The sequence below is a fragment of the Panthera leo genome, chromosome B2 (assembly GCF_018350215.1).
Source record: "Panthera leo isolate Ple1 chromosome B2, P.leo_Ple1_pat1.1, whole genome shotgun sequence".
Classification (NCBI taxonomy): domain Eukaryota; kingdom Metazoa; phylum Chordata; class Mammalia; order Carnivora; family Felidae; genus Panthera; species Panthera leo.
In genome coordinates, this window is record NC_056683.1 from 63,562,892 (window position 1) to 63,588,185 (window position 25,294).

General features: G+C 36.2%; 1 protein-coding gene across 5 annotated transcripts in view; it reads left to right on the forward strand.

Moving 5' to 3' along the window:
* Window positions 1-25,294, forward strand: part of SMAP1 (small ArfGAP 1) — a 205,467-nt gene that overhangs the window by 102,432 nt on the left and 77,741 nt on the right. For all 5 annotated transcript variants that reach the window (XM_042939152.1, XM_042939148.1, XM_042939149.1 and 2 more), the window contains one exon: window positions 14,108-14,188. In XM_042939152.1, coding sequence (XP_042795086.1) covers window positions 14,108-14,188 — 81 coding nt within the window. The remainder of the gene's footprint in view (window positions 1-14,107; window positions 14,189-25,294) is intronic.

Genomic DNA, 25,294 nt, shown 5'->3' on the forward strand with positions numbered 1-25,294 from the left:
TTCAAGCATGAAAGAAAACAACTTACAGCTAACAATACTCTACCCAGCTAAGTTATTACTCAAAATTGAAGGAAACCCTAAAGAGTTTCCCAGATAAACAAAGGTTAAAGGAGTTTATCACCACTAAATCAGCCTTATGAGAAATGTTAAAGGGAACTCCTAAAGTGGAAGGAAAAGGCCATAACTAGAAGAAAATTAGGAAAACATTTCACAGGTAAAACAAACACACTAAAAAGTAGTGAGTTAATCACTTATAAAGCCAGTATAGAAATTAAAACAGAAAAGGATTATAATCAGTTATATTTATAAAAATTAGCCAAGGGATACACAAAATAAAAAGATGTAAAACATGACATCATATTTGTAAAATGTGTAGGTGGGAGAAGAATTTAGTGCTTTTAGAATGTGTTCACATGTAAGTGACCATCTATGTAATATAGACTGCTATATATGTAAGATTGTTATATATGAACTCATTGGTAACCAGAAATCAAACACCTATAATACTGACAAAACAGAAAAGAATCCAAGTATAACACTAAAAAATGCCTTCAAACCACAAGTAGAGAGAGCAAGAGAAGAAGAAAGGAACAGAGAATTGCAAAAACAACCAGGAAGCAGTTAACAAAATGGGAATAAGAATATGCCTATTAATAATAAATGTAAATGTAAGTGGACTAAATGTTGCAATCAAAAGTCCCATTCATTGTGGCTGAATGGATGAAAAATCAAGATCTATCTATATGCAACCTACAAGAGATTCATTTTAGATATAAGGATACATAGTGAAAGGATGGAAAAAGATGTTTTGTACAAATGGAAACCAAAAGAAAGCAGAGAGGGCTATACTCAGACAAAACAGACTTTAAAACAGAGTGAGAAAAGACAAGGGCATTAAATAATGGTAAATGGAACAGTGTAGCAGGAAGTTACAATATTTGTAAATATTTATGCATGCAACATAGGAGCACCTAAGTATATAAAACAAATATTAACAGACCTAAAAGTAGAGACTGACAACAATACAATAATAGTAGTGGACTTTAATACCTTACTTATATCATTACATGGATCATCCAGAAAAAAGTCCATAAGGAAGCATTGTCCTTAAACAGCACATTAGACCAGATATATTTATTAGATAAACACAGAACATTCCATCCAAAAGTAGCAGAATACACATTCTTCTCAAGAGCATGTGGAACATATTTCAGTATAGATCATATTTCAGACCATGAAAAAGTCTCAGTTTAAGAAGACTGAAGTAATACCAAGCATTTTTTATACCACAATGGTATGAAACTAGAAATAAATCACAAAATGAAAATTGAGAAAAGCACAAATATATGGAGATTAGACAACACACTACTGAACAGCCAGTGAATCTGTGAGGAAATCAAAAGATAAATTAAAAAATACCTTGAGAGAAATGAAAATGAAGCATAGCAAAATCTGTGGGATTCAGGAAAGCTGTTCTTTTTTTTTTTTTTTTTTTTTTTTTTTTTTTATGACATTTATTGTCAAATTGGTTTCCATACAACACCCAGTGCTCATCCCTGGAAAAGCAGTTCTAAGAGGGAAGTTCATAGTGATACAAGCCTACCTTAAGAAGTAAGAAAAATCCCAAATAAACAATCTAACTTTATACCCAAAGGAACTAGATAAAGGGGAACAAATGAAGCTCAGAGTTGGTAGAAGGAATGAAATAATAAAGATTGGATTGAAAAAAGAAAATATAGACTAAAAGGAAATAGAAAAGATCAATGAAACTAAGAACTGGTTATTTCAAAAAATAAATGAAATTGATAATCCTTTAGCCAGACTCATCAAGGAAGAAAAAAAGAGAAATAAATAAAATCAGAAATGAAAGAAGGGAAGTAACAACTGATACCAAAGATAATACAAAAGATTATAAGAGACTGCTATGAACAATTCTGTTCCAACAGATTGGACATCCTGAAAGAAATGGATAAAATTCCTAGAAATATAGAATCTATTAGGAATGAATCATGAAGAAATAGAAAATCCAAATAGACCATTTGTAACAAGGAGTTTGAATCCATAATCAGAAACCTCCCAACCAACAAAATTCCAGGACTAGATGGCTTCACTGGTAAATGTACCTCAAACTCTTCCAAAAAAATTGAAGAGTGGAGAATGTTTCCCAGTTAATTTCATGAGGCCAGTATTACCCTAATACCAAAACCAGAGAAGCGTACCACAAAAAAAAAAAAAAAAAAAAAAAAAAAAGAAAAGAAAAGAAAATTACAGGCCAATACCCTGATGAACACATATGAAAAAAAAACTTCAACAAAATGTTAGCAAACCTAATTCAACAAAGCATTAAAAAGATCATACACCATGATCAAATGGCGTTTATTGAAGGGATATAAGGATGGTTCAACATCCTCAAATCAGTCAATATGATCTACCATGTGTAAAAATTAAGGATAAAAATCATGATCATCTCAACAGATGCAGAAAAAGGATTTAACAAATTTCAAAATCCATTTATGATAAAAACTCTCAACAAAGCAAGTATGGAGGGAATGTACCTCAACATAATAAAGGCCATGTATGACAGACCCAAAGGTAACATCATACTCAACAATGAGAAGCTAAGAGTTTTTTCTCTAATATCAGGAAGAAGACAAGAGTGCCCACTCTCACCACTTCTACTCAGCATAGTATTAGTTAGGTAGTTAGGCAAGAAAAAGAAATAAAAGGCATCCAAATTAGAAAGAAGTAAAGTTGTCATTATTTGTGGATAAAATTTTATATATAGAAAACCCTAAAGATTCCACCAAAAAGCTGTCAGAACTAAGAAACAACTTCAGTAAACTTGCAGGATGCAAAATCAGTATACAAAAATCTGTTGTTTTTGTGCACTAACAAAGAAAAATTAAGAAACCAGTCTCATTTACAATTGCATCAAAAATGATAAAATACCTGGGAATATATTTAACGGAGACAGTGGAAGACCTTTACATTGGAAAGTACAAGATACTGATGAAAGAAACAGAAGAAGACACAAGTAAATGGAAAGGATTATATGTTCATAGATTGAAAGAATTAGTATTGTTTAAATGTCTGTATTACCCAAAGCAATTTATAGGTTTCAGTGCAATCCTTATCAAAATCGCAGTCACATTTTTCATAGAAATAGAATGAACAATTCTGAAATTTGGTTTTTTTTCTTAATATATGAAGTTTATTGTCAAATTGGTTTCCATACAACACCCAGTGCTCATCCCAAAAGATGCCCTCTTCAATACCTATCACCCACCCTTACCTCCCTCCCACCCCCCATCAACCCTCAGTTTGTTCTCAGTTTTTAAGAGTCTCTTATGCTTTGGCTTTGTCCCACTCTAACCTTTTTTTTTTTTTTTCTTTTCCTTCTCCTCCCCCATGGGTTTCTGTTAAGTTTCTCAGGATTCACATAAGAGTGAAAACATATGGTATCTGTCTTTCTCTGTATGGCTTATTTCACTTAGTTAGCATCACACTCTCCAGTTCCATCCACATTGCTACAAAGGGCCATATTTCATTCTTTCTCATTGCCACGTAGTATTCCATTGTGTATATAAACCACAATTTCTTTATCCATTCATCAGTTGATGGACATTTAGGCTCTTTCCATAATTTGGCTTTTGTTGAGAGTGCTGCTATAAACATTGGGGTAAAAGTGCCCCTATGCATCAGTACTCCTGTATTCCTTGGGTAAATTCCTAGTAGTGCTACTGCTGGGTCATAGGGTAGGTCTACTTTTAATTTTTTGAGGAACCTCCACACTGCTTTCCAGAGCGGCTGCACCAGTTTGCATTCCCACCAACAGTGCAAGAGGGTTCCCGTTTCTCCACATCCTCTCCAGCATCTGTAGTCTCCTGATTTGTTCATTTTGGCTACTCTGACTGGCGTGAGGTGGTATCTGAGTGTGGTTTTGATTTGTATTTCCCTGATGAGGAGAGACATTGAGCATCTTTTCATGTGCCTGTTGGCCATCTGGATGTCTTCTTTAGAGAAGTGTCTATTCATGTTTTCTGCCCATTTCTTCACTGGATTACTTGTTTTTTGGGTGTGGACTTTGGTGAGCTCTTTATAGATTTTGGATACTAGCCCTTTGTCCGATATGTCATTTGCAAATATCTTTTCCCATTCCGTTGGTTGCCTTTTAGTTTTGTTGGTTGTTTCCTTTGCTGTGCAGAAGCTTTTTATCTTCATAAGGTCCCAGTAATTCATTTTTGCTTTTAATTCCCTTGCCTTTGGGGATGTGTCAAGTAAGAAATTGCTGCAGCTGAGGTCAGAGAGGTCTTTTCCTGCTTTCTCCTCTAGGGTTTGATGGTCCTGTCTCACATTCAGGTCCTTTATCCATTTTGAGTTTGTTTTTGTGAATGGTGTAAGAAAGTGGTCTAGTTTCATCCTTCTGCATGTTGCTGTCCAGTTCTCCCAGCACCATTTGTTAAAGAGGCTGTCTTTTTTCCATTGGATATTCTTTCCTGCTTTGTCAAAGATTAGTTGACCATACTTGTGTGGGTCTAGTTCTGGGGTTTCTATTCTATTCCATTGGTCTATGTGTCTGTTTTTGTGCCAATACCATGCTGTCTTGATGATTAGAACTTTGTAGTAGAGGCTAAAGTCTGGGATTGTGATGCCTCCTGCTTTGGTCTTCTTCAAAATTACTTTGGCTATTTGGGGCCTTTTGTGGTTCCATAAGAATTTAAGATTGCTTGATCTAGCTTTGAGAAGAATGCTGGTGCAATTTTGATTAGGATTGCATTGAATGTGTAGCTAACTTTGGGTAGTATTGACATTTTAACAATATTTATTCTTCCAACCCATGAGCACAGAATGTTTTTCCATTTCTTTATATCTTCTTCAATTTCCTTCATAAGTTTTCTATAGTTTTCAGCATACAGATATTTTACATGTTTGGTTAGGTTTATTCCTAGGTATTTTATGCTTCTTGGTGCAATTGTGAATGGGATCAGTTTCTTTATTTGTCTTTCTGTTGCTTCATTATTATTCTGTTATTCATTATTCATTATTCTGTTGCTTCATTATTATAAGAATGCAACCAATTTCTATACATTGATTTTGTATCCTGCAACTTTGCTGAATTCATGTATCAGTTCTAGCAGACTTTTGGTGGAGTCTATTGGATTTTCCACGTATAATATGTCATCTGCAAAAAGTGAAAGCTTGACATCATCTTTGCCAATTTTGATGCCTTTGATTTCCTTTTGTTGTCTGATTGCTGATGCTAGAACTTGCAACACTATGTTAAACAACAGCTGTGAGAGTGGACATCCCTGTCGTGTTCCTGATCTCAGGGAAAAAGCTCTCAGTTTTTCCCCATTGAGGATGATATTAGCTGTGGGCTTTCGTAAATGGCCTTTATGATGCTTAAGTATGTTCCTTCTATCCCGACTTTCTCGAGGGTTTTTATTAAGAAAGGATGCTGAATTTTGTCAAATGCTTTTTCTGCATCGATTGACAGGATCATATGGTTCTTTTCTTTTCTTCTATTAATGTGATGTATCGCATTGATTGATTTGTGAATGTTGAACCAGCCCTGCATCCCAGGAATGAATCCCAGTTGATCATGGTGAATAATTCTTTTTCTATGCTGTTGAATTCGACTTGCTAGTATGTTATTGAGAATTTTTGCATCCATATTCATCAGGGATATTGGCCTCTGGTTCTCTTTTTTTACTGGGTCTCTGTCTGGTTTAGGAATCAAAGTAATACTGGCTTCATAGAATGAGTCTGGAAGTTTTCCTTCTCTTTCTATTTTTTGGAGCAGCTTGAGAAGGATGGGTATTATTTCTGCTTTAAATGTCTGGTAGAACTCACCTGGGAAGCCATCTGGTCCTGGACTCTTATTTGTTGGGAGATTTTTGATAACTGATTCAATTTCTTTACTGGTTATGGGTCTGTTCAAGCTTTCTATTTCCTCCTGATTGAGTTTTGGAAGTGTGTGGGTGTTTAGGAATTTGTCCATGTCTTCCAGGTTGTCCAGTTTGTTGGCATATAATTTTTCATAGTATTCCCTGGTAATTGCTTGTATTTCTGAGGGATTGGTTGTAATAATTCCATTTTCATTCATGATTTTATCTGTTTGGGTCATCTCCCTTTTCTTTTTGAGAAGCCTGGCTAGAGGTTTATCAATTTTGTTTATTTTTACAAAAAAATAACTCTTGGTTTCATTGATCTGCTCTATAGTTTTTTTAGATTCTCTATTGTTTATTTCTGCTCTGATTTTTATTATTTCTCTTCTGTTGGGTTTGGGGTGTCTTTGCTGTTCTGCTTCTATTTCCTTTAGGTGTGCTGTTAGATTTTGTATTTGGGATTTTACATGTTTCTTGAGATAGGCCTGGATGCAGTGTATTTTCCTCTCAGGACTGCCTTTGCTGCATCCCAAAGTGTTTGAATTGTTGTATTTTCATTTTCGTTTGTTTCCATATATTTTTTAATTTCTTCTCTAATTGCCTGGTGGTTGACCCATTCATTCTTTAGTAGGGTGTTCTTTAACCTCCAATGCTTTTGGAAGTTTTCCAGACTTTTTCCTGTGGTTGATTTCAAGCTTCATAACATTGTGGTCTGAAAGTATGCATGGTATGATCTCAATTCTTGTATACTTATGAAGTGCTGTTTTGTGACCCAGTATGTGATATATCTTGGAGAATGTTCCATGTGCACTCGAGAAGAAAGTATATTCTGTTGCTTTGGGATGCAGAGTTCTAAATATATCTGTCAAGTCCATCTGATCCATTATGTCATTCAGGGCCCTTGTTTCTTTATTGACCGTGTGTCTAGATGATTGTTGTAAGTGGAGTATTAAAGTCCCCTGCAATTACCACATTCTTATCGATAAGGTTGCTTATGTTGTGAGTAATTGTTTTATATATTTGGGGGCTCCTGTATTTGGCGCATAGACATTTATAATTGTTAGCTCTTCCTGATGGATAGACCCTGTAATTATTATATAATGCCCTTCTTCATCTCTTGTTACACCTTTAATTTAAAGTCTAGTTTGTCTGATATAAGTATGGCTACTCCAGCTTTCATTTGGCTTCCAGTAGCATGATAAATAGTTCTCCATCCCCTCACTCTCAATCTGAAGGTGTCCTCAGGTCTAAAATGAATGTCTTGTAGACAGCAAATAGATGGTTCTTGGTTTTTTTTATACATTCTGATACCCTGTGTCTTTAGGTTGGCGCATTTAGTCCATTTACATTCAGTGTTGTTATAGAAAGATATGGGTTTAGAGTCATTGTGATGTCTGTAGGTTTCATGCTTGTAGTGGTGTCTCTGGTACTTTGTCTCACAGGATCCCCCTTAGGATCTCTTTTAGGGTTGGTTTAGTGGTGATGAATTCCTTCAGTTTTTGTTTGTTTGGGAAGACCTTTATCTTCTTCTATTCTGAATGACAGTTTTCCTGGATAAAGGATTCTCGGCTGCATATTTTTTTTCTGTTCATCACATTGAAGATTTCCTGCCATTCCTTTCTGGCCTGCCAAGTTTCAGTAGAGAGATCAGTCACGAGTCTTATAGGTCTCCCTTTATATGTTAGAGCACGTTCATCCCTAGCTGCTTTCAGAATTTTCCCTTTATCCTTGTATTTTGCCAGTTTCACTATGATATGTCATGCAGAAGATCGATTCAAGTTACGTCTGAAGGGAGTTCTCTGTGCCTCTTGGATTTCAATGCCTTTTCCTTCCCCAAATCAGGGAAGTTCTCAGCTATGATTTCTTCCAGTACACCTTCAGCACCTTTCCCTCTCTCTTCCTCCTCTGGAATACCAATTATGCGTAGATTATTTCTCTAGTGCATCACTGAGTTCTCTAATTTTCCCCTCATATTCCTGGATTTTTTTTATCTCTCTTTTTTTTCTCAGCTTCCTCTTTTTCCATAATTTTATCTTCTAGTTCACCTATTCTCTGCCTCTTCAATCCGAGCTGTGGTCACCTCCATTTTATTTTGCAGCTTATTTATAGCATTTTTTAGCTCCTCCTGGCTGTTTCTTTGTCCCTTGATCTCTGTAGCAATAGATTGTCTGTTGTCCTTTATACTGTTTTAAAGCCCAGCAATTAATTTTATGACTATTATTTTAAATTCACTTTCTGTTATAGTGTTTAAATCGTTTCTGGTCAGTTCGTTAGCTGTCGCTACTTCCTGGAGTTTCTTTTGAGGGGAATTCTTCCCTTTCATCATTTTGGATAGTCCCTGGAGTGGTGTGGAACTGCGGGGCACTTCCTCTGTGCTGTCTTGAATAAATCGCGTTGGTGGGCGGGGCCACAGTCAGACCTGATGTCTGCCCCCAGCCCACTGCTGGGGGCACAGTCAGACTGGTGTGTACCTTCTCTTCCCCTCTCACCTCTCCCATAGTGCGGGATTCACTGTGGGGACTGTGGGGTGGTGTGGCCCCTGTCTGGGCTACTTGCACACTGCCAGGCTTGTGGTGCTGGGGATCTGGCATATTAGCTGGGGTGGATCAGCAAAGTGCACAGGGGCAAAAGGGGCAGGCTCAGCTCGCTTTTCCTTGGAGATCCGCTTTGGGAGGGGCCTTGCGGCACTGGGAGGGAGTCAGACCTGCCAGAGGGATGGATCTGCAGAAGCACAGCTTTGGGTGTTTGCGCGGAGCAAGCAAGTTCCCCGGCAGGAACTGGTTCCCTTTGGGATTTTGGCTGAGGGATGGGCGAGGGAGATGGCACTGGCGAACGACTTTGTTCCCCGCCAAGCTGAGCTCTGTCGTCCGGGGTTCAACAACTCTCCCTCCCGTTGTCTGTAGCCCTCCCGCTCTCTGAGCAGAGCTGTTAACTTATAAACTTCCAGATGTTAAGTCCTGCTTGTTGTCAGAACACACTCCGTCCGGCCCCTCTGCTTTTGCAAGGCAGACTTGGGGGCTCTGTTTTGCCGGCAGGCTGCCCCTCCGCCCCGGCTCCCTCCGGCCAGTCCGTGGAGCGCACACCGCCTCTCTGCCCTTCCTACCATCCTCCGTGGGCCTCTTGTCTACACTTGGCTCCGGAGAATCCGTTCTGCTAGTCTTCTGGTGGTTTTCTAGGTTATTTAGGCAGGTGTGGGTGGAATCTAAGTGATCAGCAGGACACGGTGAGCCCAGAGTCCTCCTACGCCGCCATCTTCTCAGAATATTTCTGAAATTTGTATGGAACCACAAAAAATCCTGAGTAGACAAAGGAATCTTGAGAAACAGGAACAAAGCTGAAGGCCTCACATTTCAAACTATATTACAAAGGTATGACCATCAAAACAGTATGATATTGGCATAAAAACAGATACCTAGATTGCTGCAGTGGAATAGACAGCACAGAAATAAACCCGCATATATATGGTCAGTTAATTTATCCCCAAGAAGGCAAGATTATCAATGGAGAAAGCACAATGCCTTGAATAAATGGTTTGGAAAAACTGTACCGGTATCTTATTCTGTATACAAAAATTAATTCAGTATGGATTAAAGACTTGAATGCAAGATTTGAAATCATAGAACTACTAGAAGAAAACATAGGCAGTTAAGTTCCCCGAGATCAGTGTTAGTGATGGTTTTTGGTTTTTTTTTTTTGCATCTTACTTCAAAAGGTAGGGCAACAAATCAAAAATAAAGGGTACTACATCTAACTAAGAAGGTGTTGAACAAGAAAGGAAACTGTCAGTGAAAGAAAAAGACAGCCTATTGAATGTGAGAAGATATTTGGAAACCATATATGTAATAAGGGGTTAATATTCAAAGTATATAAGGAACTCACACAATTCAATAACAAAAAAAAAATCCCATAAAAATGTACATTTTTCCAAAGAAAACATACGCATGACCCACTAGCACATGAAAAGATGTCCAGCATTACTAATCATCAGGGAACTGCAAATCAAAACCACAGTGAGATAGCATTGTTAGAATGGCTATTATCAAAAAGGCAAAAAAATTACAAATGTTAGGGCATAGAGAAAAAGGATCTATTATGCCCTGTTAGTAAGAATGTAAATTTGTGTAGCCATTCTAGAAAATAGTGTGTCGGTTCCTCAAAAAAACTAAAAATAAAACTATCGTATAATCTAGCAATTCTACTTCTGGATATCTGAAGAAACTGAAAACACTAATTTGAAAAGATATGATTATTGCAGTATTACTCACAATAACCAAGATACGGAAACAACCAAAGTGTCCATCTGTGGATGAATGGATAAAGAAGATGTTGTTAAGGGGTGCCTGAGTGGATCACTTGGTTGAGTGTCCCAATTCTTGATTTTGGCTCTGGTCCTGATCCCCGGATTTTAGTATTGAGCCCTGTGTTGGGCTCCACACTGAGTGTGGAGCCTGCTTAAGATTCTCTCTCTCTCTCGGCTCTTTCCCTGATCCTCATGTGCTCTTCAAAATAAAAAAAAAAGAAAAATGTGGTTTATATATATATAACAGACACAATTCAGGCATATGAAAAATGAAATCTTGCCATTTGTGACAACATGGATGAATCTTTATGGCATTATGCTAAGTAAAATAAGTCAGGCAGAGTAAGATGAATACCATATAATTTCATCTATATGTGAAATCTAAAAAGCAAAAGAAAGAACAAAAACAAAACTTATAGATGGAAAGAGTATATTGGTGGTTGCCAGAATTGGGGTTGGGGGGGCATTGGAGAAGATCAAGAGATATAAACTTTCAGTTATAAAGTAAGTAATTTATGGGTAGCAATGTACAGAATGGTAACTAGAGCAACAGTACTGTATTTCATTTATGTAACTTTATATGGTGACAGGAGGAAACTAGACTTCTAGTAATGATCAATTCACAGTGCATGTAAATATTGAATCATTATGTTGTATACCAGAAATTAATGTTATTTGTAAATTATACCTCAATTTTAAAAAAAGGCATTGGTCTAATTCAGTAGTTTCCAAAGTCTAATGTCAATAGCATTAGATATTAGAGAGAACCCCAGGGCAGTTTATTTATGCCTATTTGTGCTTTTTTTGTTATACTTTCAACATTTCTTTTATGTGTGTTTTATAATGTGCATAATATAGTGCTATATATACTTTGTAAATAAATATATACATATGGTAGAGTATATATGCTTGCAACTTTTTAAGGTAGGAGTACATAATAAAAGTTTTTAAAGACCGTATCTTTGATTACATCACTCAAGTGTCATTTGAGTATAATGAACCCACTGTGTGCTTATCTTTACCTTCTAGGAACTGAACATTTATTTCAGTTATTTTTACACAGAAAGTCTGTTTCACTGTATCATTTGTATATATAGCAACCAAGTTTCAGGAACTATTTTATAATACCAAACACTGCGGTATTTTGTTCTTGCTGAGAAAATAGTTTAAAACAAATTAGGTTCTCACAGTACTCTTTGATCTTTTAGCAGCTTTCGATTCTAGAGATGGGAGTCATTTGTGGATCAAACTGTATGATCTGTATTTAGAGCCCATGTTTTTAATGTTGCTTCAAAGCTTGTGTCATAATACCCCTGCTGGAATCAGATTAGATAACAGCCATATTTTAGCAGCTGAAATTCCAGGGTTAAAGAGAAGTGAATTGTGCTCTCTCTTTATTAAACATAGGTAAATAATCTAATTCAGTTTTGGTGATTTCGTATGTGCTTACCAGTCATAGTGATTAGAAAGACAAGCTGCTTCTCCACTCTTTTGACTGTGCCTTCCTTGAGAAATTAACAATCTTGTGAATTTATAGAATAATTCATTCCCAACATATTAGTGACAATCACTAATTGCCTTCTTCACCAAACATTTCATAATAGATAAAGGATTTTTGCATATTTCATTTATTCTTCACTTATTAACGGGAATAAGGTTACTCACCTCATAGAGTTGTTGGAAGGATTAAATGAGTAAAAACACTGTCTCACACATAGTAAGGGTTCAGGAAATATTAACCATTGTTCTATGGAAGAATAGTACTAAGTACCAGTGCTCCACTGGATGGCAGTGAATAGTGACTTGAGAGTTGGGGTCTTCCCTAGGTCCTCCTGCCGATTAGCTGTGTGGCTTTATCCCTTTCCTAATTTTTGTTCTTCATTTGTAAAATGATTATAATGACATTCTTTTCAGACACTTATTGATTAAATTAAATTAGACAATAAGGTGCTTATCACAGTGTCTGGCCCATAGGAACTTTTATTAAACCCTTATGTTATAGCCTAGGAATTGCCAGTATTTTCTCAATTACAAATAGTAAAAATTCTGCTGTTGAGGTAGGTTGTTCAAATACCATTTTAAAGGCACAGGTACAAACAAAAGCCCATAGGCATTTTGACTAAATGTGCTTATGTGCTTCTTACTCTGCCTTTCCTGAGGTTCATCAGTTTATCTTTAATCATTTACTGAAAGGAAACTAAGATACTAACTAATACTCATTTGTTGTGATTCAGTTACAGGTTTCTAGATATCTCTTCCCTTTAAATGCCTTATGAATGCTCATTGTTTGATCTTTATTTTAAAGTTTATTTATTTATTTTGAGAGAGTGCTCGAGAGTTGGGGAGGGGCAGAGAGAGAGGGAGAGAGGGAATCCCAAGCAGGCTCTGTACTGTCAGCACAGAGCCAGACTTGGGGCTCAAACCCATGAACCGAGAGATCATGCCATGAGTCGAAATCAAGAGTCAGACTCTTAACTGACTGACCCAGGCACCCCGAATCACTGTTTATTCTTTTATTTCATTTTCCTTTTTTGGCGAGTTTGGGGCCCTTAAATTTTAATATTATATATCCTGTTTTATCCTTCTTGGAAATGCAGATTGTGTACATCATAGTAGCATTACATTTTACCTAGACTGGATTGGGTTAAATACACTAACTAGTCAGTTTGCTCTGTTATCAGGGATACCCTTAACATTTTTTTATTTTATTTATTTATTTTATTTATTAAATTTTATTTTTTTCAACGTTTTTTATTTATTTTTGGGACAGAGAGAGACAGAGCATGAACGGGGGAGGGGCAGAGAGAGAGGGAGACACAGAATCGGAAACAGGCTCCAGGCTCCGAGCCATCAGCCCAGAGCCTGACGCGGGGCTCGAACTCACGGACCGCAAGATCGTGACCTGGCTGAAGTCGGACGCTTAACCGACTGCGCCACCCAGGCGCCCACCTTAACATTTTTTTAAATGAGAAAATTATTATTGTATTTATCTTTTTAAAAATCACATTATGTAATGGACTAAACATATTTTGTCATAATTTTATTTATTTATTTTTAATGTTTATTTTATTTTTGAGAGAGAGAGAGAGAGAGAGACAGAGCATGAGCAGGCGAAGGGCAGGGAGAGAGGGAGACACGGAATCTGAAGCAGGCTCCAGGCTCTGAGTGGTCAGCACAGAGCCTGACTTGGAGCTTGAACTCACTGACTGTAAGGTCTTGACCTGAGCTGAAGTTGGACCCTTAACCGACTGAGCCACCCAAGCGCTCCTGTTTTGTGATAGTTTTAAATAGGTGCCTGAGTAGCTCAGTTGGTTAAGCGTCTGACCTCAGCTCAGGTTATGATCTCACAGTTTGTGGATTTGAGCCCTACATCGGGCTCTATGCTGACAGCTCAGAGCCTGGAGCCTGCTTCAGATTCCGTGTCTCCCTCTCTCTCTGCCCCTTCTCTGCTTGCGCTCAGCCTCTCTTTCTCTCATAAATAAAGATTTAAAAAAAATTTTTTTAATTATTTTTTCCCTTTTTGCCTCACGTTTACATGTTGTAATGTCTTCATCTGTGTGAAGATCTGTGATCTTGCTCCAAGTTCAACATTATGGTTGGTATTAGGAAGCCTAATCTCTAAGATGGAGTGAGAATTTATTGAAAAAAAGTCTCATTTGTTTAAAACAAACTGAAATTTCGAAGAAGTTCTAAATACTTTCACCTCTGTCTTAAATTTCTTAAAAGATGTTGTATTATCAACATGTAATCTCAATGAGAGTATGTAGTTGCTGTGTTTACTTTTATATTTCAGTATCACTGGATATTGTCATTTTTGAATCCTTCTTTAAATAATTACTGAAACGAATAAAATAAAAATGTGTTAACAGCTGACATTTCCTTAAAAGTGAACTTATCAAAACTTTGCTCTATGTTTTAGAAAGAAAAGGAAAAAAAAAAGGAAGAGAAAAAGAAAGAAAAGGAACCAGAAAAGCCTGCAAAACCTCTTACAACTGAAAAGGTAAAATTCCTTTAAAAAAAAACCTATTAAGATTACCATCCTATTTTTGTATTCTTACGTGAATGTCTTTGGGATATTTACAATATGTGAATTGTCATTCTGTCAGTAAGTATGTTTTGAATGAATATGTGTGCTAAGCATGTCCTTCTAGATTGTCCTATATAAGTTTTAGTTATATATGTACGAGTATAGATCATGTGAGGTCCTCAAGGTCATTCTCTATTAATGACATAAAGAATGGTGTTTTAGTTTTCATGCACAGACGTCAGTGAAAGTTTAGAGAATGAAGAGTTCATACCTGAAGGGGTCTTCAGAAAAGACTCCATTCATAGGGGTAAGCATTTGAGGTAGATTTTGAATTGTAGGTAGAATTAAAGTGGAAGGCAAGAATATATCATTTGGAGAGAACACCTGAGGACAGGCATAGAAACTGAAAATAGACAAAATATATTTAGAAAAATAGTAGTGGAGTTTGAAGAAAGATGATGTTTATGTAAAGAAAGTAGTGAAAAATAAGACCAGTATGGTAGATTGAGCTCAAATTGTAGAAGACTTTAAAGTCTAGGTTGATTATTTCTTAGAGGAAAGGCTGTGGGCATCATTTCCAAGTTTGTAAAGCAGAGATAAACCTAATTCAGAACGGTTCTTTTGGAACATTATTTTGGCAGCAGTGTACAAGATAGATGTGACTAGGCAAGCTAGAGGTAAAGAGAACATTAGCTTTTTATTATTACTTTTTTTTTTTTTTTTTTTTTTGGAGAGAGAACATGCATGCTTGCGTGCATGCAAGTAGTGGAGGAACAGAGGGAGAGAGAATCTTAAGCAGGCTTCGTGCCCATTGCGGAGCCCAACCTGGGGGTTGATCTCATGATCTAAGCTGATACCAAGAATTGGATGCTTAACTGAGCCATCCAGGCACCCCAGAACATTAGCTTTTTTTTTTTTTTTTTAATTTTTTAATCTTTTTTATTTTAGAGAAAGAGAGAGTGTGAGCAGGGAAGGAACAGAGAGAGAGGGAGACACAGAATCCCAAGCATGGTCCAGTCTCTGAGCTGTCAGCATAGAGTCTGACATGGGACTCAAACTCACGAACTGTGAGTTCATGACCTGAGCCAAAGTCTGAAGCTTAACTGACTGAGCCACCCAGGTTTCCCCAGAGCATTATCTTTTTAAAAGGCATTGGTTACATAATTATGGTAGCTTGACTTTGAATGTGTTTGATTATGAAAATATGGAAGCATGGTAAAGGAGTTGTCAGTAAAGGGAACATCCTTGATAGTAGTTGAAATTTTAAAAATTGACCTAATGCATGCATAAATTACATATACAAGATGCATGCATTTAAAGCATACAATGCAGATACATACTGGTTCTTTCTCTGCTATTTATTTATTTATTTATTTATTTATTTATTTATTTATAATTTTATTTATTTTTGAGAGAGAGAGTGTGTGTGTATGAGGGAGAGAGAGAATCACAAGCAGGCTCCGTGCTGTCAGCATGGAACCAAATGTGATGCTCAAACCCGTGGACCTCAAGATTATGACCTGAACCAAAATCAAAGAGTTGGTTGCTTAACTGACTAAGCCACCCAGGCGCCCCTCATTTATTAGAGCAATCTCTACCTTCAAAGAGTTGCAAACATGACTTTAGCACTTAAAATGTACCAAGTATCCCAAGACTCTTCAGTCCTTCATATAGCAAACTCTCCACTATCTAACCCCTTCCTAGAGGTCTCCATTCTTTATACCAGTTAAGACTTGTCCATTGTTGCCTAAACATACTTTCCATTTCTGTTCACTAAGTTTCTCTGCCAAGAATGTCCTTTCCTTTCCCCACTTTTTACCTAAAGTTTACTCATTCTACCTTTTCCATGAAGCTCCTCCAAATATCTCAACTAGACAACATTTTTCCCTTCCTCAAAATACTGGCAACGTTGTCATACATTTGATTTTATTACTTCCTATTTATATTATTGTTTAATCGTATTTTCAGATAACTTTTCTTTTTTTTTTTTTTTTTTTTAATTTTTTTTTCAACGTTTTTTATTTATTTTTGGGACAGAGAGAGACAGAGCATGAATGGGGGAGGGTCAGAGAGAGAGGGAGACACAGAATCAGAAACAGGCTCCAGGCTCCGAGCCATCAGCCCAGAGCCTGATGCGGGGCTCGAACTCACGGACCGCGAGATCGTGACCTGGCTGAAGTCGGACGCTTAACCGACTGCGCCACCCAGGCGCCCCTCAGATAACTTTTCTTATCTAGCACAGATGCATAGATGTTTCTTGAGATTATGCATCAGTCAGGTGGAGACCAAGTCTTATGTTTCTTTGTTTTCTAACAGTTCTTGTGTGTAGTAGATATTTAGGATAAATATATGTACATTGATTCGTTGATGTTTTTCATCTTTAGTGTCTTGATTGCAAGGTCATGCAGAACAGTTAATAAACTGCAGCTTATTACTAAAATTAATTTATTAAATACTAAGATTGTAAGAACTTTGCTAAATGGAATTCTTTGCAATATTTATTTGGAATACTTTTCAGTTAAAGTTAATTTTTTTTTTTTTAATTTTTTTTTTCAACGTTTTTTATTTATTTTTGGGACAGAGAGAGACAGAGCATGAACGGGGGAGGGTCAGAGAGAGAGGGAGACACAGAATCAGAAACAGGCTCCAGGCTCCGAGCCATCAGCCCAGAGCCTGATGCGGGGCTCGAACTCACGGACCGCGAGATCGTGACCTGGCTGAAGTCGGACGCTTAACCGACTGCGCCCCCCAGGCGCCCCAAAGTTAATTTTTTTTAATATCACTTTGTTTTAATGATAGTTTAATGAATTAAAATCTTACCTTTCATCAAATTAAGTTTAGATGTTAAATATTACATTTTTTTGAAAGTTGTAATTAAGTTGGTAATTATAACTTGGTTACTTAAGTAGCTTTAATTCTCCTCTGGTAACTTTCTCTATAGCATGCATCAGTAAGCCCTAAGTGAAGTGTCTTACAATTTCCTGTTTCATTAGAAAGGAATTTTAAAATCACTAGTAGATGTTATCTTTTGTTTCCAGAAATTGGAAATATCAAAATAGTTTTTGTGGTACTTGACAAGATATATCTACTTTTAAAATATCATATATTTATTTTCTCTCTTAAAAAAAAAAACCTTACCATTGAAATATAGTGAGCATTTTGATGTAGTAAACTTACATGTTTCATAGGCTTGTTTGTAAATATTTGCCTTCTGTTGCTTCCTGTGAAAAACGGTCACAGCAGTTACCTAAGAACTGAGTCTGTGGGTTGGGAGCTTGAGAAGAGCAGTTCAGAGTGTGTGAACAGTGAGAATCTAGGCTGATTCCTATATTATTTCCTTTTGATACTTAGGTTTTATTAAACTCAGTTCACACATCTTCTGTTATTCTTACTTAACCTACATTAGGACTTCTGCTGTTGATGATGGGAGCCTTGCTGAAAGAATAATCACGTAGAGGGAAACACTTTAGTTCCTATCAAAATTTTGCAGTTAAGATAATGCAGAGTGTATAGGAAGGAAGATATAGTTATTTTGTTTTTTAATGTTTATTTATTTTTTTGAGTGAGTGCAAACGGGAGGACACAGGAAGAGAAGGGGACAGAGTATCTGAAGCAGGCTCTGTGCTGACTGCGAGAGCCCGATGTGGGTCACAAACTCATGAATTGTGAGATCATAACCTGAGCTGAAGCTGGACACTGAATCAACTGAGCCACCCAGGTGCCCCAAGGAAGATACATTTACAAGTGTTACTATTTGGAAGGGTGTCTGAGTGCTCAGTCAGTTAAGCCTCTGACTCTTGGTTTCAGCTCAGGTCATGATCTTACAGTTCGTGAGTTGGAGACCCATGGCAAACTTGGGGTTTGCCTCCTCTGCTCCTATGCTCTCTGTCTCTCTCTTTTTCTGTCTCTCTCAAAATAAATAAATGAAACTTAAAAAAAAAGAAACCAGTGTAACAGTGAGGGAACTGAAAGGAAAATAGTACAAATAAAGAAGCTTTATAGCATATAGGCATTTTCATATGTATATTTTCATATGTAATATGCATTTTTCTTTATATTCTCTGTGAACTGATATTTTAAGCAGGCATATATAATCTGCAGAGGAGAAATTAGTAGTAATATTGATGAAAGTAATAGCAATAGTAGAATAAAATCATCAATATAAAGTAATAGTTGGCTTTATTAACTACCTCCTATATTCCAGGAACTTACAGGTGTACAATTTATGTGTACAGTGTGTGTGTAAAGTGACCACCCATGTATTCATGGTATAAATCAGGAAGTAGATCATGGCCAGCACCCCAGAAACTGCCCCACTCAATACCATTCCCAATAAAAAAATAACTTCCCTTCTCCACAGAGGTGATAATTTCTTTGCATTTTAGAAATAGTTTTACCTTCTCTGCATGTATTTCTAAATATTGTGGTTTTTTATTTTTTAAACATATGAATGAAGTGATATCACAAATATTCTTTTGTATTTTCCTTTTTTTAGTTAGCATTTTATTTATAAGGGTCATACTGTATTTAGTTACAGTTTGTTCAGTTAATTGTTTTAGTATTTATATATATATTTGTATATATAAGTTTATATATACATTATTTATGTATATATATAAAGTATTTATACAAAGTATAAATACTTATATATATATAAATACTAAAACAATTAACTGAACTGAATATATATATATATATTCCTTGTTTTATTTATCCATTCCACTGTTGATAAACATTTGGATTATATCCAGGCTTTAGCTGTTACAAATAGTGCTGCTGTGAACACTTTTGTACTTGGATCCAAGCATGCATTTCTTTAGGGTATTCTTAGGAATACAATTGTTGGGTCGTGACCTATCTTGAACTTTTCTATAGGATTAAATGGTTTTTCAAATTGTATACCAAATGTTTTCTGGTCTTGCCACATTTTTTTTTTTTTTTTGAAATTTTATTTATTATTGAGAGACAGAGACAGTATGAGGTTGGGAGGGGCAGAGAGGGAGACACAGAATCTGAAGCAGGCTCCAGGCACTGAGCTATCAGCACAGAACCCGATGTGGGGCTCGAATCCATAAACTGTGAGATCATGACCTGAGCTGAAGTTGGACGGTTAACCGACTGAGCCACCCAGGTGCCCACCACATTCTTTACAATGTGTGGTGTTTTCAGAGATTTTACAATTTGCAGTCTGGTGAGAATGTAATCGTCTCCCATTGTATTTTTAATGTCAGTTTCCTTCATTACTAATTAGGTCAAGTGCCTTTTTCATATGTTAATTATCTTGTTTGGATTTCCTCTTTTGTTGGGAGCTCTGGTTCAGATCTTTTGCCTATTTTTCAGTTGGATTGCTTACCTTTTTCTCATTCATTTATACCAGTCTGTGTGTATGTATCACATGTAGAGGATACTCATCTTTTTCCAGTTATATGTTTGTAAATATCTTATCTTTGTAACTTTACAGTGGCTGGTTGTATTGCTCTTTTTGTTTCTAGTATTTGAATCAGTGCTAGAGAGCATCCTTGTCTTATTTCTGACATCAAAGGGAAAGCTTTTCACCTGTGTGTTAACTTTATTTCTCACAAAAAAACTACAGTTATTGTTGGTGGTCCCATTTTATAAATGGAAGAGCCGAGACTCAGAATAGGATTTGCTTAATGTTACCTAATTTATTTGGAGAATTATTGAGTCTCATTTGGAGAAAGGATTTTACTTCTTTTTTTAAGGCAGCACATATTAAACTTCATTTCATATCTCTTCCTGTGTTTAAAAGAATGAGGTTTGGTAGTTATTTATTCTAGAATACTTTTTATAAATGCAGTTAACAAATTATTAATGTTATTAATATGATCTTGACACATAACAGTGGTAATAAATAAATGGTTACTTAAAAATAAGTTAATTTGGGGGTTAAAAGGAATCTTAGTACTCTAGTCCAATCCCTTATTTTTTAAAGAAATAAACTAAGCCCTAGGAGGACCCAAGTCACCAAGAAGTAATTTAATCAGTGTGAACAGGTGAACAGTTGTTGACAGCTCAGAGATTTGAATGAGGTCTTCTGACTTTAGTCCCAAGCCATGTGTGTGTTTTCTAATTTGACATATGTGTCTTCAGGTTCCTTTCTTGTTGTAATTTTTAGTTCTGTATGTCTTACATTGTTTACAATGAACTGTCCAGGGGTCCCTAAAAAAGAACTGTGTGTTTGTATATAACCTCGTCTCATGTTATCCTGACTAGTGAATTAATAACTTTTATTGATTTGTCAGTTCTAGTAGGGACTTCTTTAAATAAACTTGTTTTCTATTTCTATTTCTATTTCTATTTCTATTTCTATTTCTATTTCTATTTCATTCTATTTCTTTTGTTTAAATTGTATTTTGTACTTATTTAAATCTCACTGAGGTTTACATTTTTTGTGGTGTGAGTATCCATTACTAACAGGGTCAGCTGAAGCCAGGTTTGCTTTCTTTTCTAAGAGTAGAAAGGTAAAACCTAAAAATTTAATGAATCAGGTGATTAATACGGTAGATACTTTTGACATTTAAATAAGATATCATTTGTGGTTTAGATATTCTGCTAGAAAAATGTGTATCAATTTGACTCTTTCTAAAATAATTATCATACATTTGACATTTCTTTTCCTTTTAAAATGTTTATTTTGCGAAAGCGAGCGAGCAAGAGTGGGGGAGTGGCAGAGAGAGAGAATCCCGAGCAGGTTCCACACTGCTAGCACAGAGCCTGACGTAGGGCATAATCTGACGACTGGAAACTCAGGACCTGAGTTGGATGCTTAACCACCTGAGCCATCCAGGCACCCCACATCCGACATAGCTAATTCATTTAGCTTAAATTTATCTACTAGGCTCTCTTCCAAGTAGCAAATATGTTCATGTAGATGAGAAGTAGTCTTATAGTATAGAAATGTATATGGGTTCTCCTTCAGTTTAAATAATCAGATCTTAATTTCTTTTTTGCAAGGTTCTAAGTTTTATAGTTTCTCTTTTTTAAAAGATTTTCATGTCAAAATACGGAAAATGGACAAATAGTCAATTCCGTGGTGGTGGTGGTGGTGGTGGTGGTGGGGTTAACCCCTTTTAACTTAACTGCTAGTATGCTTCTGGTTTTATTGCTAATTATTACAACCCATCATATGGGTTATTATGGGTCAAATTCTGAAACTTCTGAATTGAATGGTAAAAAATCTTTAATGTAGAATGAGCAAACTTTTCTGTAAAGACCCAGATAGTAAATATTTTAGGCTGTGGACTCTAAGCTATCTTTCACAACTACTCAATTCTTTCTTTGTAACACAAAAGCAGTAAATGAGTACTTACAGAAATACTCAGCTGAATTTGTTAGAACCTTCCCTCTCTGCCTCACCAACAACTGAGAATTAGTTGCAGAAGAAGCAGAGTCAGGAAGAGAGCCAGATTCAAGTCCTTGGTCTGTGGTTAACTGTCTCCTTGGCAAAGTTAGTTAAGTACAGAAACTCCTGTTCTTTACTTACTAATGGCAGGGTTTCCTAAATGATCTCTAGAGGTATTCTTGGTAATAATAGCTTTAAATTTAGAATTATTCCATCTACTGAACACAGGGACAGATTCCTAAAATCATTTGAAAATACCCTTAAAGATGTTTTTCAGTACTCTGCAGGGCTGGTCTTCAGTCAATGAGTTCTCCGTATTATTTCAGACTAGTTTTTCACCTACCATAGTTCTGATCTCTTAATCAGTTGTTTTACTGTTAAAACACAAAATCTAGGGGTCCCTGGGTGGCTCAGTCAGTTAAGCATCTGACTCCTGCTTGGGTCATAATCTCGCAGTTCGTGAGTTTGAGCCTCGCGTTGGGCTCTGTGCTGTCAGCAGCCTGGAGCCTGCTTCAGATTCTGTCTCCCTCTCTCTCTCTCTGCCCCTCCCCCTGCTCACACTCTGTCTTTCTCTCTCTCTCAAAAATAAATAAACATTAAAAATAACCCCACAAAATATACTTCAGGAGGAAAGGTAGTTATTCCTAACGCAAGTTACTTTTGTATTTATATAGAATGTACATATCACATATGTACATAAAATTTGGAAAAAATGGTTTACTTTAAGGTATTTAGGTATTATTTGTTTGAATATTTATCTAAGTGTTAATTGCACCATTGTTTTTCTTAAGTTCTTTTTTCAATTCCAGTTAGTTAACATATAGTGTAATATTAGTTTCAAGGGTACAGTAGACAAATGCCAGATGATTGCACCATTGTTTTTATATACAGTGGATATATTAACAATAATTCAGATAGTTTTTTCAAAGAGAAGATATTAATATTTTCATGGATTTTCTTTAAGTTCCTCTCTGAGGTGATTGTAAGGAGAGTTAGGACACAATTATATACCTATCTTGGAATATTTTTATGTTTTTATGAACTTCAAATTCTCTTAATGTTCAGTTTTATTTCTTTTTTTTTTTTTTAATTTAAATCTTAGTTAACATACAGTGCAATAATGGTTTGAGTAGAATTCAGTGATTCATCACATACAATACCCAGTGCTCATCACAAGTGCCCTCCTTAATATCTATCACCCATCTAACTCATCTCTTATCCACCTTGCTCCATCAATATTCAGTTTGTTCTCTATCGTTGAGAGTCTCTTGTGGTTTGTTTCATGTATTTTGTTTCTTAAATTTCACATATGAGTGAAATCATATGGTATTTGCCTTTCTCTGACTGTTTTCACTTAGCATAATATATTTTAGCTCCATGCACATCATTGCAAATGACAAGATTTCATTCTTTCTGGTGGCTGAGTAATATTCCATTGTATAATGTATGAGCTCTTCTTTATCCAGTCATCAGTCAGTGGATATTTCAGCACTTTCCATAGTTTGGCTATTGTTGAGTGTTTTGCTGTAAACACTGACGTGCATGTAACTCCGAATCTGTATTTTTTTATCCTTTGGGTAAATACCTAATAGTGCAGTTGCTGGATCACAGGGTAGTTCTATTTTTAGTTTCTTGAGGAACCTCCATACTGTTTTCTAGAGTGGCTGTTCCAGTTTGTATTCCCACCGACAATGCAAGGGAGTTCCTCTTTATCCACATCCTTGCCAACACCTGCTGTTTCTTGTTTTGTTTAATTTTAGACTTTCTGACTGGTGTGAGGTAGTATCTCATCATAGTTTTGATTTGTATTTCCCTGATGATAAGGGATGTTGAGCATCTTATCAAGTGTCTGTTAGCTGGATGTCTTCTCTAGAAAAGGGACTGTTCATATCTGCTGCCATCTATTTACTAAGTTACTTGTTTTTTTGTGGTTGAGTTTAATAAGTTCTTCATAGGTTTTAGATAGATACTAACCCTTTATCAAAAATGTCATTTGCAAATACCTTCTCCCATTCTGTAGGCTGTCTTCTGGTTTTGTTGATTGTTTCCTTCCCTGTGCAGAGTTTTTTTTATCTTGATGAAATCCCAGTAGTTTCTGTTTGCTTTTGTATCCCTTGCCTTTAGCAACATGTCTAGTAAAAAGTTGCACTGCCTGAGGCCAGAGAGGTTTTTGCCTGTGTTCTCCTCTAGGATTTTGATGGTGTCCTGTCTCACATTTAGGTCTTTCATTCATTTTGAATTTATTTTTGTGTATGGTGTAAGAAAATGGTTCCGTTTCATTCTTCTGCATGTCTCTGTCCAGTTTTCCCAACACCCTTTGTTGAACAGACTGTCTTTTTTCCATTGGATATTCTTTCTTGCTTTGTCAAAGATTAGTTGACTGTATAGTTGTGGGTCCATTTCTGGGTTCTCTATTCTGTTCTATTGATCTCTGTGTCTGTTTTTGTGCCAGTACCATACTGTCTTGATCTCTACAGCTTTGTAATATAGCTTGAAATCCAGAATCACGATGCCTCCAGTGTTTTCATTTTCAGGATTGCTTTGGCTATTCAGTGTCTTTTGTGGTTCCATACAAATTTTAGGATTGTTTTTTCTAGCTCTGCGAAAAATGCTGGTGGTATTTTGATAGGGATTGCATTAAATGTGTGGATTGCTTTGGGTAGCATAGACATTTTAACAATGTTCTTCCAGTCCTTGACCATGGAATGTTTTTCCATTTCTTTGTGTCCTCTTTAATTTCTTACATCATTGTTTTATAGTTTTCAGAGTATAGATCTTTTATCTGTTTAGTTTTATTCCTAGGTGTCTTACTGTTTTTGGTGCAGTTTAAATGGGATCGATTACTTTATTTGTTTTTCTGCTCTTTGTTATTGGTGTATAGAAATGAAACACATTTCTGCACATTGATTTTATATCCTGTGACTTTTCTGAATTCATGTATTAGTTCTAGCAATTTTTTGGTGGAGTCTTTCAGGTTTTCTACATAGAGTGTCACGTCATCTGCAAATAGTGAAAGTTTGACTTCTTCCTTGACAAATTAGATGGCTTTTATTTCTTTTTGTTTGATTGCTGAGGCTAAGACTTCCAGTTCTGTGTTAAATAGTAATGGTGAGAGTGGACACCGTTGTGTTGTTCTTGACCATGTGGGAAAGGCTCTCAGTTTTTCCCCATTGAGGATGATATTAGTTGTGGGTCTTTCATATATGGCCTTTATGATGCTGAGGTATGTTCCATGTATCCCTACTTTGTTGAGAATTTTTATCCAGAATGGATGCTGTATTTTGTAATATGCTTTTCCTGCATCTATTGAGGGGATCATATGGTTCTTATCTTTTCTTTTATTAATGTGGTGTATCACATTGATTGATTTGTGAATATAGAACCAGATCCACAGCCCAGAAATAAATCTCACTTGATCATGATGAATAATTCTTTTGAGGTACTGTTGAGTTTGATTTGCTAGTATCTTGTTGAGAAATTTTGCATCCATGTTCATCAGGGATGCTGGTCTGTAATTCTCCTTTTTAGTGGGGTCTTTGGTTTTGAAATCAAGGTATGCTGGTTTTGTAGAATGAGTTTGGAAGTTTTCTTCTATTTCTGTTTTTTGGAACAGTTCGAGAAGAATAGGCATTAAGTCTTCTTTAAATGTCGAGTAGAATTACCCTGGAAATCATCTGGCCCAGGACTCTTGATTTTTGGGAGGTATTTGATTACTG